This window comes from Styela clava, chromosome 14, assembly GCF_964204865.1.
Source record: "Styela clava chromosome 14, kaStyClav1.hap1.2, whole genome shotgun sequence".
Taxonomy (NCBI): domain Eukaryota; kingdom Metazoa; phylum Chordata; class Ascidiacea; order Stolidobranchia; family Styelidae; genus Styela; species Styela clava.
The window spans coordinates 15,317,675-15,332,420 of NC_135263.1; the positions used below are offsets into that span (position 1 = coordinate 15,317,675).

Consider the following 14,746-nt stretch of genomic DNA (forward strand, 5'->3'; position numbering starts at 1 on the left):
AAAGGCCATTTCCTAGATGATATCACTTTTGGTGAATTTCACCGTGACCTGTTTTACATAAACACACTTGGAGGGATTTGATTGACAGTATAAACATTTATTTTGTTTCTGAAGAATCGATTTATTACAAAGCTTTCTTTAGAACTCTAGTCTAAAAAATATGCAAAACAAAGTGTCGAAAATCCTTGGCCCGAAGAAGAGATACGGAAACCACTGATATAGAAAGAGCTTCATCATAAGTGGGTATAATATAAGATATAGCTGCAAGGATACTTATTGTGCCCGCACTCCGCAGCGAAGCCATCAGTTCAAAGCTGAACTCGAGTCTCATTCTATAAGTATTTTATTTAGAAATGTGCATCTGGATGCGGTTGTGAATTTAATGCAGTTGTATTTAACAGTTTAATCATAAACATCCAAAAAATATTTGTTCAATTAATACTCAAGCGCGAAAATGACCAGCAACGTCAGATTCAATGTTGGATAGTTTGCAGTGTTATTAAGACACCATTTGCTTCGCTGAAATTGCAAAATACTAAGGGTTTACCCAGCGTTCAGTAGTTTTACCATTCTGCGTTTCCCTATTCTGAGTTTGGTTTGCGGATAGACCAGGTGTCAATTTATTTTAACCCTCAATGGCGAAGTACTTAGGATTTTGGGGCAGTCAATTTACTAAAATTTCCCTCATGAAATTGAGCAACTTTCTACTAAATAATTGATTCTGTAGCAGAATTATCAGCAAAATGTTATTGTATTTTTCTCACAGAATTTGTCCAAACTAATAAACGTGTCAGTGCGCACTGGATACAAAGTTTTTATCACTGAAGTTCTGAGAAAAAGAAAGATTTTACTTCTCTGGTGGATCTTATTACTTTGCTAATACATTGCTTTATATGCAATTGACATCTTGGTTTAAGTCATTCAGGGAAACTGCGTAATCAAGATAACATATTTTGCAATGTTGTCAAATGGGAGAATTGGATGGAAGATTACTTGCCATAATTATACACTTTTTTTATTTGAATGCACAGTACATGGCGGTGAAGCCCATACCAGTTATGAAATGATTGTCTTACTGAATGCAAGTTTAAAAAATGCGCTCCAAGCCAGTTGCGGGTTTGAACAACTCTGAAATGTTGTTCGGCCTGAGAAACATTGGGATAGATTAAGATTCAAACAATTTATCCCGGGGGAGATGGAAGCCGATAGGACGGCGTGGATTCATATGGCGAGCCGCGGCCCCTCTTCCGATTACCAGTCCATGCATGTCTGGTATGGGAATAGTTATCCAGTTATTTGTTTCCAGATGCATGAACTCGATGGCGAGGAAGCCGTAACCGACCAGCGGATACGTGAACCACCCCGCAGTGCGGTGTCGAGCGTATTCCTCTTAGCATAAGGGTGGGCAAATTACGGCCCGCGGGACGGATCCGGCCCACTTTAGTGTTTTATCGGGCCCACTTGTTCGTGCTGAAATTAGGCTATAGTTTTCATGCAAAAAAATTATCGTTGAAGAGTTCGGAGTAACAACAAATCGTCCGCAAATGTAAATATTGTAATTCTACACGTACTATCAGCCCTGAATATAAACATAAAACCATCTGAATAATTTCTGTACAATAACTCAAAAACGCCAGCTCCTGAAATATCAGCATTTTGGTCTGCATTTTGCTACGCGCGTGTTCGTGGATGTCCCAATACATTTTATTTACCGTTGTCTAGTACAGGGGGGATATAAATCGCTGATAGTTACTTCAGTATGTCATGGGTATTTAAGACGTGAACATCAGTAATATATCGGTAAACTATATTACAGGGAATTATCCCTGTATTATGAGGACGTCGAGAAAAGGATTTCCTTGGAACTGTGCGTGAAGTGTGCAAAACTCCATATTGTGTGGTCATCTGAAACGAGAGACTAAATACAAACTAAAAATTTAATCCGCAAATCCAATTAGCGACTGAAAATGAGGAAGTGATTATTGTAAGATAGTAACGGAGTCATAAGATATATATATATCACAGAATCTAATGCAGAACATCATAAATTTCGTTTTCAAAGCTCTATTTTTAACCTGGTAATTCCCAAAAAATTTGTTATTTTTCATCAGATCGGAAACTAAAGCAAATCCCAGCAGTTCCCAAATATGTGTTTGTGCTGCGCCATATCGCCGCATTATTTCAAAGTCGCAATGCTTTTACTTTATCGTCATGAATTGTACTCATGGGATTTTATGACCGACCTTGGAATTTTGCAAATGGGGATTTCTTAAAAATAATCTTAAGTGGCTCAAATTATTCAAATGACCAAGATCGCTCCTTTTCTTAATATATAATTAAACTAATTATATTATATATTAAATTGATATTGCAAGACATTTTTAATTCTCGTAATAGTCTTGAACTGAATATTTTGCGCAACAGAAAAACCATCAACGGTGAAATCAAATAACACTTGCCTCCTAAATCCCAAGTTACAGTAATTTAAGCTAATCGTAAACGACAGGAATGCGCATCATTTATTCTCTTTGGATTTGAATAATCTATTCATCAAATACGGTCATCATGACCGCAATTGTTACATTGTGCTATCTTTATTATTAACGTTATCATAACCCATTAGCCCAGCTGTTAAGCTTTTTTTTCTATCAACTTTCTTTGCGCTGCTGCCGTAATTTGCCAGCCCCTGTAATAACGGCCCATTGATCATTGTGTCTAGGACTCTAGGTATTTGCAAATAACCGTTTCTGATCATACTGATTTTTGATCATCCGGCCCAGTAACCAAGTCTGTTATCCGCATCCGGCCCATTCAGGAGTGTAATTGCCCACCCCTGTTTAGCACGACGCGCCACACAATTTGGTGCCACACGATTTGATTTTTATTCGAAGGTGTTGTTTGGCTTACAAGGTCTGTCCGAGAAACATTTAGTGTGTTTGTACTAGGTATGTATCGGCATCAGCTTAATGTAGACTGATATAATCAACTTTCTGATTTTAGAATGTTTTATGTTAGTATGCGGATGTTGAAATTATTTATTTGCGTGTAGGGCTCATGTTCGCGGTATCTGACTCAGAGCCATCTTTGTATACAGTTAAAAAGTTACAAAGAAATTCACAATGCAGTTAATTTAGTGATATAATAAAAACTCTCGTGACACTCCATGTGGATCATAAACATCAATTTCTAATGTTCTGAAATATTTAATTTTCTATTAAGCTGAAATATTGTGCACTGTAAACATTGCTCGCATGAACTGTCTGTTCCGTACACTCATGATGATAATTACGGGTATTGTCCGAATACACGGCAGGCGCTGAACGCATCATATTCGCGACGTCATCACTGATGGAGCCAAAATCACCGATGCGAATTTTCTTGTTAAAGTATATCGAAAATTTCAGAAAGATGTTGTTTAGTGGCGTCATTGCTTACGTCACAATCACAAACGTGAATACTAGAAATATACTGGCGAGCATTAAACCGAAATTTTAAGTTTGAGTGTTGTTCTTGTTCTTCATGTTTTAATTTTCTACCTATCGTTATGAAAAAGCGCCTTTTTCTTTAATTACTGGACCAATTGCTTTAAAATTTGGTTGAACATGTATTTTTCGCAAGAAATCGATTACTTTCATTTATTCCTAAATTTTCCATGAATCCCATGAGATCTGATATTTTATCAAAATCTTGCTGGATTATTTTTTTTATTCATGGGAACACGATTTCTATTTCGCCAAGCGTCAGGACTGTCTTGCGCTTTGATTTGGCAAAATCTAGCTACGCGAAAGTCGAAAGTTTTTCAATGCCGACACACTGTAAAGTACTTCAAATTAATAATTACCACAGTTGTGAGTCGAATCATTTAGTTTTTCTATTAACATTGGCACAAGAATCATCAGCACGTGTACCATCATTGTTTCAGGACCTGGTAAAGATAGGGCAGCCCGGGTATCGGTACCAGTAAGCTACGATGGTCCACATGTTCAGTTTCGTCCTGGATATGATCTTGCGGAAATTGTGGGTGAATTATTTCGTTTTGGCTTTTGTGTCCATGTATTTGAGCAGTGCTTCCTTGTTTCAAATATGATATAAACACTATGCGTCACTGTGCGATTTATTCGGCACCAGAAAAAACTTTTAGACGCAAAACGATATTCCGAATAAATTTTATTAATTAGCATATGTTACATATAACATTCACGAACCATAATACTTCTAGATTATACAGTAGTATAAGATATATATACAAAACATTTACCATGAACTGAACAACTAGGAATTTTTTTTAAACATATTTATATCTTTTAAAGCGAGTATTTACTTCTTTGATATCGGATTTGGAGCGAGATGTTATCACAGAGCACTAATTATCGCAATCAACCGAATAGAATTAATCAACGATTGAATAAAAATGATTTATGAGAATGATTGATGTGACAAATGTTTGCAAGAATGACCAATTATGAAACATGGCCCACCTTCAACAAAAATGATAACAATAAAAATACATGAAACAGCTACCACAGATTAGAACACTTGTCTATTAATTAAGACATGATAAGGTATTTTAGTTGACAATAATCCAATGAAAACTTCCGTTGGAAATAGAAACTGGTTATACGAAATAAAAGAATATATAAGTTGTGACGGTATCAAACGTTTAGTCATTCATCTTCTATTCGGTGAAATATTTTTCATTGCAACGAGATGCATGAAAACGAGCAGAGACACCAAGTTCGTGGAGTTTGTTGTAGAATTTGATGACACTATTGAGAGATGGCTTTGGTTGCTTGAAGTAATTCCAGAGGAGCCATTCTCCTGTAAATAAGCCATAAATATGTGTAAAATGTACCAAGTTAGAAAGCTTACTCTATCAAGATAAAAATGAAGTAATGTTCCTGATGTTCACAGCAAACCTATATCAATCAAATATGTAGCAGGGGAGATATTCGATCTTTAACTTATAGTAAGCCACACCCAACAACAATAATCTTGAACCATTGTGCATCAAAGGCCTAGGTTATTAGTTATTCAAGTGAATTGAAAAACCATTGAAACATTACCAAGGTTCGACGACTCCCTGCGCAATGGTTTACTTGTCCTATGCAAAACATCATTTGATTAATAAAATTAAAATACTTATGTTCAGATCTTTGTAGAATAAAAATACGAACTAAATAAATTTACATTTATTCTCATATAAATCGATGAGAAACTTGAGTCTGTCGTTAATTGCTTTCTTTTAAGGTTTGCGGTCTTGTTTTTGACAGATAGAAGAATTGAACAAACTATGAATATGTATAAAAGCACGCCGAATACTGGCAGAACAATAGGTATTTGATTATATTCAAATAATGGTCAAATGATGTTATAAACTCTAGGATTTGCAAGTAAACTGGTGGGACCCATGGACTACACTGTGTTTGGAAACCCGCTCAATAATCACTGATCTCTTCATAAAATGGCTTGCTTATTGGTTAGTATAACTTTTCATATGGAGTTTAATTATAATTCTAGCACAATGAAAGAATGTTAATGTTACTCAAAAATAAAAATACAGTTTACTCACCTTCTGCGGGACATAGCATTACTCCAAAGTAATTGGAATAATCGGTTATAAATAAGTAATCCTTTTTGAGCAAGTTTTCCTCATCTAAGTAGGAACAATATTAAAATATCATAGAGCCGGGAAATAGAAATAATATCAATTTTAATTTTGAAATATAGTGATTATCACTATAAAGTGTTCAGAGTATCGGATATTCAGCATATGTCTGTAAAATTATTGTAAGTTTCTATGTAGCATACCAACTGTGTTTGTTTCTGATTTTATGGTCTTTAGTTTATGATGGGCATAATTATTTTGTTGTCAGTCAGTAGGATGACATTACTGTAATACAGTTATTTTGGTGTTTTATTTTAGGTTTTATTACGGAATTAGCTATTGTCCGTACTATTCAAGTGTTATGTATTTAGAGTTAGGTAATTAAAAGATGAAAATGTCATTAACTGAAGTGAATATTGAGAAGATGATTGACATCAGACCATATTAGAAGATATTTCGAACTGAAAAAATCCACGCATAGACTGACGGTATACTACGAAATGGATGGCCATATGTAAATGTAGACTCTAAGTTTTAAATTTTATTTCTTTCCGCACTCATCAGAAATCACTCTTCATAACAGAATGAGTCATTTTAAAGCTAAATTAGGTACTTTAATCTAGATAGGGGTTGTCAAATGTTTTCTAGACACAAAATCGTAGCACCCCCCATTTTTTTAGAGAGGGTAGGGGACAATTTTATTTTTTGTATAATGTCGTAATACGACGCTTACACGTGCCTTTTGCTCCAAACATAAGTTACATAAAGACATAGTTTCATCAGTCTCGGTTGGTTCATTCGGAGAAAGTATTAATGATAGTAAACCAGGAAACGTCGGGTTTCAGTAAATCGTTCAAGAATAGAGCAAAATGGTGTTGAAAAAGACGTAATAATTTATGTCTCACTGCTAATGCCGCAAAATTGCATGGAAAAATGTTCGTTAGGCCCACGTATAAACCTACCTATTTTCCGCGCTTCGGCATTAATTTTTCTGTCCAACGTGTACTCGTGTGCAACTTTTAAAGACGGTTCTGTAAAATAGTGGTACTACAGTCAGTTGTATGTCACAAAAAATATAATTAGTTTTATGTTTCAAGCTAAAATTGAAAGCATAGAAGACTGCTTTAAAGGCCTATTGGAGACTAGTACAACAAACTATATAGATTGTAAATAAATAATAATGTATACGTCATACCGTCTTTAGGACTTCGGTGGTAAACTCCTTGTCTATGGCGAATAAAGTGACTGATCAAATCAGCTCTGTGGGACCTAAAATATAGGCATTACTTGATTCGGGGACAGAAAATTGTGTACTACATCTCATTGCAAATTGTTTAATATCATTGGATGTGAATGGGTTGAGTTTTGACAGCTTTTTTAACACAAAGTGTATTTCTTTTGTTCTGTCATGATGTTGTTGTTTTGGTTTTTGTTGGTATTCTTCTTCTTATAGTACTAAAAAAATCGCTTTTATAATTAATTACTGGATCAATAGCTTTGAAATCTTATTGTTGAAGATAGTGTATTTTGCTAGAAAGCTATTTATTACTATTATATTTCAAAAGTTTCTGTGGCTTCTATGGGATTCGTTTCTTGTGTGCGACGACGTCATCAAGTAAGAATTGCGCTCCTTGTCGAGGTTCCGATTTCGCGTAAGTTGATATCTGGTGGCTTTTTATTGTTGTACAGGTCATAATCGGTCAAAGGTCATGTTGATCACCATGTGTCTATCAATCCTCGCTACTTATTGGTTGATTAACTTGTATGTAACGATTAGTGAACTAGGAAATGTCGAGAGTTTCACGAGTTGTGTCAAGCTATTGAAGAGAATGAAAGTTATGATATGTCCGAAAATAAATACAAGCAACCTACCCAGGACCAAATTCTTCCATATGAACACTGAATCCAGTAGAAGTTATTGTAAAATTGTTCCCTCGAGCACATGTCACGGCTGCCGAAACGGCGTCGTTAGTTTGAACTCCGAGGTACCAAACTGTGTCTTCTAGCTGTAAGTAAAAATTGTAATAAGTTAGATTTTTTTTTTATCTTGCGTCAAAGATTTATTTATATTCATAAATATTTATTCAACTTATAAATAATACGTATCTCGATTGCATAATAGGTCATTGAACAATTTTTCTTTAATATATGAAAAACTATTTGAAATATAGAAATAGGGTAAAGGGTACTCTTTCGTTTCATAAATGAGTGAATGGTAAATCCATACCTTTGAAATATCAAGCTCTTCTTGTGGGATAGGCAGCGCGCATTTTTCTGCAAATACCGAAGAAACTGACCCACGCAGAAACACAGCTAACATTAAGCAGTTGAAACCCATTATTAGTGATTAATCAATTTAAGATTATCAACACTACTGCTAAAATTAAAAGAAAAGTTGAATAAATTTGAGGAATAGTTGATGAGAAATGACAATGATGGGTTTAGCTAGATCAGGGGTGGGCAAATTACGGCCCGCGGGCCGGATCCGGCCCACCGGAGTGTTCATCCGGCCCACTTGTGCCCGCTGAAATTATGACCATAGTTTTTAGGAATATAAATATCCGTTGAAGATATCGATGATATAAATTGAAACTGATCGTCGGCCAAAGTAAATACCGTAATTCATCGCGTATTACAAACACCTGAATATGGTGTGCAAAAATCATCCCTCCGAAACATTTAAGTCATTAAAAAAACTCTCAAGCTCTTGATATATCAGCATTTGGGCCTGCAAATTTTTTTGTGCGTTTGTGAATGCCCCAACATATGTCTTTCCTTTTGTCTAGTCTAGTACAACGATTCCCAAAGTGGGGGCAAAAGAGATAAGAAACGGGGCGATAGGGGCAATTGCGCATTCTCGGTGATTAAAATTAAGTTAAAAACACCGATTTAAGCCGAGAACATCGAAATTATGTCGGTAAACTAAATTATCTCGAAATTTTCAATCGGTAACTATTGCTTAGTCCATTGGTTCCCAAACATTTTGTTTGTGAGGCGCCAGTTTACTGCATTAAAGTTATTATGCTTTTACTTTATCGTATTAAATTGTACTCAGACATTGGGATTTTGCAAACGGTGATATCCTAAAATTATCTTAAACCAAAGATCAGATTGTAGTATTTCAGAATAGTGAAATTTTCATTTATTGTAACTCGGCGCAACGGCGATTCACGTTGAAAATAATTGAATTAATATCGCGAGACAATTTTAATGCTCGTATCGGCCATGAACTAAATATTTTACGCAACAGAAAATCATCATCGGTGACAAAGTCGGCAATTTTGATGAATGTCGTGAGCGCGACGACTCGTTTCCCTCGTACTGAAAATATAGTCACCGCAAGTCATCTGGAATTTTTGCCGACGTAAAATTGTTGGTTCCTCCATTTATAACATCATATTTGATGGCAGAAAAGGGTCAAATCAAATAATGATGATGATTTTAGATTGCACCAGACTAAAATTCCTCCATCTTATTAACAACATCAGGTACCATGCTATTTTTTAATTCTTTCGCAATAAATTTGTTTGTAACTTGATGTTTTTGTTGTAGTTTTTTGGGGCGATGATAACGTTAAAAGTACAGTATGGGGCGAAAAAAGTTTGAGAACCACTGGTCTAGTACATGATTTACAGTACTCAAATTATTCTGTCTGTACTCATGACATTTTCGATGTCTTTCAACGCTAATATTTCAATGTTATTTACTATATCCCCTGCTGCAAATACCTGATGCTTTACATCACTTAAACGCGATTAGGGAAACGGGAAGGCGATTGACTAATAGACTTGTGCGAGTTGCGAATTTCAAATAAACCGTTTTTGATCATATTGATTTTGGTCATCCGGCCCAGTAATCAAGTCTATTATCCGCATCCGGCCCACTCAGGAAAGTAATTGCCCACCCCTGAGCTAGATTGATACGGACTCAAGTCTTATCATTAACTTCATGTTTGGGTCCTTATGTACCATGTAGTACTTTACAAGCGTAGAATCTACAATCAAATGCAGCCGGTAAAGACAGAATAAAAAGGCCATTTCTTAGATGATCTCACCTTTGATGAATTTCACAGTGACCTGTTTTACATAAACACACTTGAAAGGATTTGATTGACAGTATAAACAAATATTTTGTTTGTGAAGAATCGATTTATTACAAAGCTTTCTTTAGAACTTTAGTCTAAAGAATATGCAAAACAAAGTGTCGAAAATACCTGGCCCGAAGAAGAGATACGGAAACCACTGATGTAGAAAGAGCTTCATTATGAGTGGATGAGTGGGTATAATATAAGATATAGCTGCAAGAATACTTATTGTGCCCGCACTCCGCAGCGAAGCCATCAATTCAAACCTGAACTCGAGTCTCATTCTATATATATTTTATTTAGAAATGTGCATCTGGATGCGGTTGTGAATTTAATGCAGTTGTATTTAACAGTTTAATCATAAACATTCAAAAAATATTTGTTCATTAAGACTCTAGCGCGAAAATGACCAGCAACGTCAGATTCAATGTTGGATAGTTTGCAGTGTTGTTAAGACACCATTTGCTTCGCTGAAATTGCAAAATACTAAGGGTTTACCCAGCGTTAAGTAGTTTTACCAGTGGCGGCGCGTGAATAGGGCCAACCGGGGCAATGCCACGGTTGTTTATTCGGTATAAAAAAAATATTCGAAAAATACCTCAATATCGGTTGCACAGACTGTCTACACTAGCCATATTCTCCCGACATGGTTCCTTTTTCGCTCGCAAAGCCTTCGCCGAACGTTGACGGGGCGACGCCGATTTTGCCCCGGTTGCTCATTGTATATCGTATTCTCTCTTTTATCTTCCACTCGCCGCGTTTGTCTCGTTTGTTTTCTGTTTCTTTTACTAAATCATCGGGGCCGATCGGGGCTAGCCCCGAAATTATGACGACACAATGTCGACGTTTCTTACAAAAACGTGTTGACATATTCACGCATTCCTTCTCGTTCGTTGGTTGCTTGAAGAGTTGATAGTTTCCTCGCCTTCGTTTTAGTCGCTTGTTTCGCTATTTGATTCAGTTAGAGACCTTTAGTCCATTTGCTTTCAATTTTCCACATTCCTTTTGAGCTCCTCACTTCTTTCCGGCTCCGCATTTCTTAGCCTTAGACGTCATAATGAATAAGGTTGATGCACTACTTCGCACTCCGTTTTCGCAGCTGCCGCTGGAACAAAAATTAGAGGTACAACGTCTTGGGCCTTATCAACCAAAAAATTGTTCACTGGAACAATCCCATGACGGAGGCTTGCTACCGCCCGTGGGGTATTTTTTGCTACCGCCCGTGACTCACGTTGGTGTAAATTTGGTTTTAGAGATCTTAAACATCTTTCCGAGCGTGCCAGGGATCATCAATCTTCTATGGAGCATCTGGACAATGCAGTAAAATACCGAACATTCGGAAATGTTAATATTGCAGCACAGTTGGATGAAGGACGCGCGGTTTCTATTCGTCGGCACAATCAAAGCGTCGAGAAAAACCGCAATGTTCCTGGTCGATTGATAGATGTTTTGAAGTTCATTGGTTGTCACGAGCTGTCCCTCCGTGGGCACGATGAACGGGCTGGCTCTTCTAATAGAAGGGTATTTTTGGATATGGTGGAATACACCGCATCCCTAGATACAGTATTGAGAGATCATCTTGATGCCGCAACTGTTTCGAAAGGGACATCTAAGGATATCCAAAATGATTTGCTCGACTCAATGTATAAAATTTATTTACAACATTTGGCTCTGGAAATTGAGAATTGCCAGTTCCTTTCGATTCAGTCTGACGAGACAACTGACATCACGTGCGTTTACCAACTGGCTGTGATTTTTCGGTTTGTGAAAGATGGTAAACCTACCGAGAGATTTCACAGCTTTGTACCAATCGTTGATCGCACGGCTTGCGGGATATCGGCTGTACTGAAAGAAGTGTTACAGCCTTACAACGCGAAGTCAAAATTGATAGCTCAAACTTATGACGGCGCGCCAGTCATGAGTGGGTCGAAACATGGTGTTCAAGTTTATATAAAAGAAGATTTTCCTCATGCGCATATTTTACATTGTTATGCACACCAATTTAACCTCGTTATTAAAAATATGTGTCTTGATACCCTTCTCGTCCGTATATTTTTTGCAAATGTTTCGGGTTTTCTTCATTTTTTTCCGTTTCGCCGAAGCGCTCTGACCTCCTTCGCCAGATATGTAGCCGCCGTCTCCCAGCTTGTCCACCAACACGTTGGAACTTCCAATCACGCGTGGTGCAGGGCGTGTCCGAAATTAGGTCTGAGCTCATTGAGTGTTTCAATGGCATTCAGAGCTCTCCGGTTTGGGACGAACGCTCTGTGAGGAAGGCGGCAGGTCTAAAGCGTCTGCTAGAAGATGGTGAGTTTTCATTTTTTCTCGCTTTTTTCTCCACAATATCACGTGGATGTATTATACGGCGCATTGCAGTCAAGGCTAATGGATGGAGCGTCTGTGCAGTCGTGTATTTCAGACTTCTGCGATGCTGTATCTCGTATCCGGGAAACAATAAAATACGACGACACATGGAGTGCTTCTTTACGACGCGGGCAAACAACGCAGCGTTTGATTTTGTCTGCAAAGGAATGCTGTGACATTCTGGTGAATCAAATAGGCGATCGTCTGCGCACTGAACACCTTGCCGCGTTCTCTTTGATGAACCCCGAAAATTTTTCAAAATTTGCACGTCAATTTCCCATCCATTTGTTGGCTACTGTCTCCAAATTTTACCACATGAAAAACGTGGGTAAATTGGAAAATGAAGTGCGATGTATATACACCAATCAAACTTTTTTGAACATCACATCAACTTGCGCGCTCTATGGGTTTCTCATAGATAACACTCTAGTAACTACCTTTGCGGCGTCTGAAAAATTTCTGGACATCATTTTGACGACGCCTATTTCTTCCGCCGACGCAGAGCGAACATTCAGCACGCTGAAGCGTATTAAAACGTATCTCAGAAACACAATGAAGCAAGATAGATTAAATTCCTTGGCTGTTTTATCCATTCACAGAGACGTTATTTCTGGGATGCATGACTTTAATCAGCGCGTTATTGTGCATTTTGCTTTCAAGAAACCGCGGCGTGTTGCATATATGTTCAAGCAGTAGAAGTCTAGCAGCATATATATCTATGAGTGAGCGACGCATGTCCTTATCTTTGCATTACCTTTCCTTTCTTCATAGTAACGTTTTAAACCTTATTTTAGGTTTTGTCTGCTTTCCCGAAGTTTCTATTAATATGTCATTGTATTTATCTGGGTAAATATTGCCTTTCCTTTTGAAAGAGGTTTCAAAATAAACTATGTCTATATTTATTAATCCCGTGACTTGGACCGGTTTTAAAGACACTTTCTTATCGTTAAAAATTGTCGCTTTTGCCGATTGGTTGTTACCGATGGAATGGTTTTTATACTCATAAAATGATGGGAGAACTTACAGCGCTCATCCTGTCCCCGTAGATGGGGGTGACTTGGTCCCGCAGTAGCTTGCCCCGGTTGTCAAAATGACCACGCGCCGCCACTGAGTTTTACCATTCTGCGTCTCCCTATTCTGAGTTTGGTTTGCGGATAGACCAGGTGTCAATTTATTTTAACTCTCAAAGGCGAAGTACATAGAATTTTAATGCAGTCAACTTACTAAAATTTCCCTCATGAAATTGAGCAACTTCCTACTAAATAATTGATTCTGTAGCAGAATTATCAGCAAAGTGTTATTGTATATTTCTCACAGAATTTGTCCAAACGAATAAACGTGTCAGTGCGCACTGGATACAAAGTTTTTATCACTGAAGTACTGAGAAAAAGAAAGATTTTACTTCTCTGATGGATCTTATTTCTTTGCTAATACATTGCTTTATATGCAATTGACATCTTTGTTTAAGTCATTCAGGGAAACTGCGTAATCAACATAACATATTTTGCAATGTTGTCAAATGTGAGAATTGGATGGAAGATTACTTGCCATAGTTATACACTTTTTTTATTTGAATGCACAGTACATGGCGGTGAAGACCATACCAGTTATGAAATGATTGTTTTACTGAATGCAAGTTAAAAAAATGCGCTCCAGGCCAGTTGCGGGTTTGAACACCTCTGAAATGTTGTTCGGCCTGAGAAACATTAGGATAGATTAAGATTCAAACAGCGGTTACGTGAACCACCCCGCAGTGCGGTGTCGAGCGTATTCCTAACTCTTAGTAGCACGATGCGCCACACAATTTGGTGCCACACGATTTGATTTTTATTCGAAGGTGTTGTTTGGCTTTTTCTGATTTTAGAATGTTTTATGTTAGTATGCGGATGTTGAAATTATTTATTTGCGTGAAGGGCTGATGTTCGCGGTATCTGACTCAGAGCCATCTTTGTATACAGTTAAAAAATTACAAAGCAATTCACGATGCAGTTAATTCAGTATTTTAATAAAAACTCTCGTGACACTCAATGTGGTTCATAAACATCAATTTCTTTCTGAAATATTGTGCACTTTGAATATTGCTCGCATATAACTGTTTTATCCTGTCTGTTCCGTACACTAATAATAATAATTACGGGTGTTGTCTAAATACACGACAGGCGCTGAACGCATCAGATTCGAGACGTCATCGCTGATGAATGAAAATTGAATTGCTTTGAAATTTGACTGAAAATATATTTTTCGCAGGAAGGCTATTACTTTCATTTATTCCTAAATTTTCCATGAATCCTATGAAATCTGATATTTTATCAAAATTTCGTTGAATTATTTTTTTATTCATGGGAACACGACTTTTAATTCGCCAAGCGTCACGACTGTCTTGTGCCTTGATTTGGCAAAATCTAGCTTCGCGAAAGTCGAAAGTTTTTCATTGCCGACACGATATGTTACTGTAAAAAAGTACTGTAAAGTACTTCAAATTAATAATTACCCCAGTTGTGAGTCGAATCATTCCGTTTTTTCTATTAACATTGGCACAAGAATCATCAGCACATCATTGTACCATCATTGTTTTAGAACCTGGTAAAGATAGGGCAGCCCGGGTATCGGTATTAGTAAGCTACGATGGTCCACAGGTTCAGTTTCGTCCGGGATATGATCTTGGGGAAATTGTGGGTAAAATATTTCGTTTT

At 37.1% G+C, this 14,746-nt stretch overlaps 1 protein-coding gene across 1 annotated transcript; it reads right to left on the minus strand.

Annotated features, from left to right (window-relative positions):
- Positions 1–4,042: 4,042 nt before the first annotated feature.
- On the minus strand, positions 4,043–7,966 carry LOC120341388 (uncharacterized). The gene is made up of 6 exons (XM_039409883.2): positions 7,833–7,966; positions 7,478–7,611; positions 6,801–6,874; positions 6,568–6,636; positions 5,570–5,653; positions 4,043–4,818 (listed from the first exon to the last, which is right to left on the minus strand). The coding sequence occupies exons 1-6, from the start codon at positions 7,941–7,943 to the stop codon at positions 4,676–4,678; spliced, it is 615 nt and encodes a 204-aa protein (XP_039265817.1). The 5' UTR covers positions 7,944–7,966; the 3' UTR covers positions 4,043–4,675.
- Between the last annotated feature and the right edge of the window lie 6,780 nt (positions 7,967–14,746).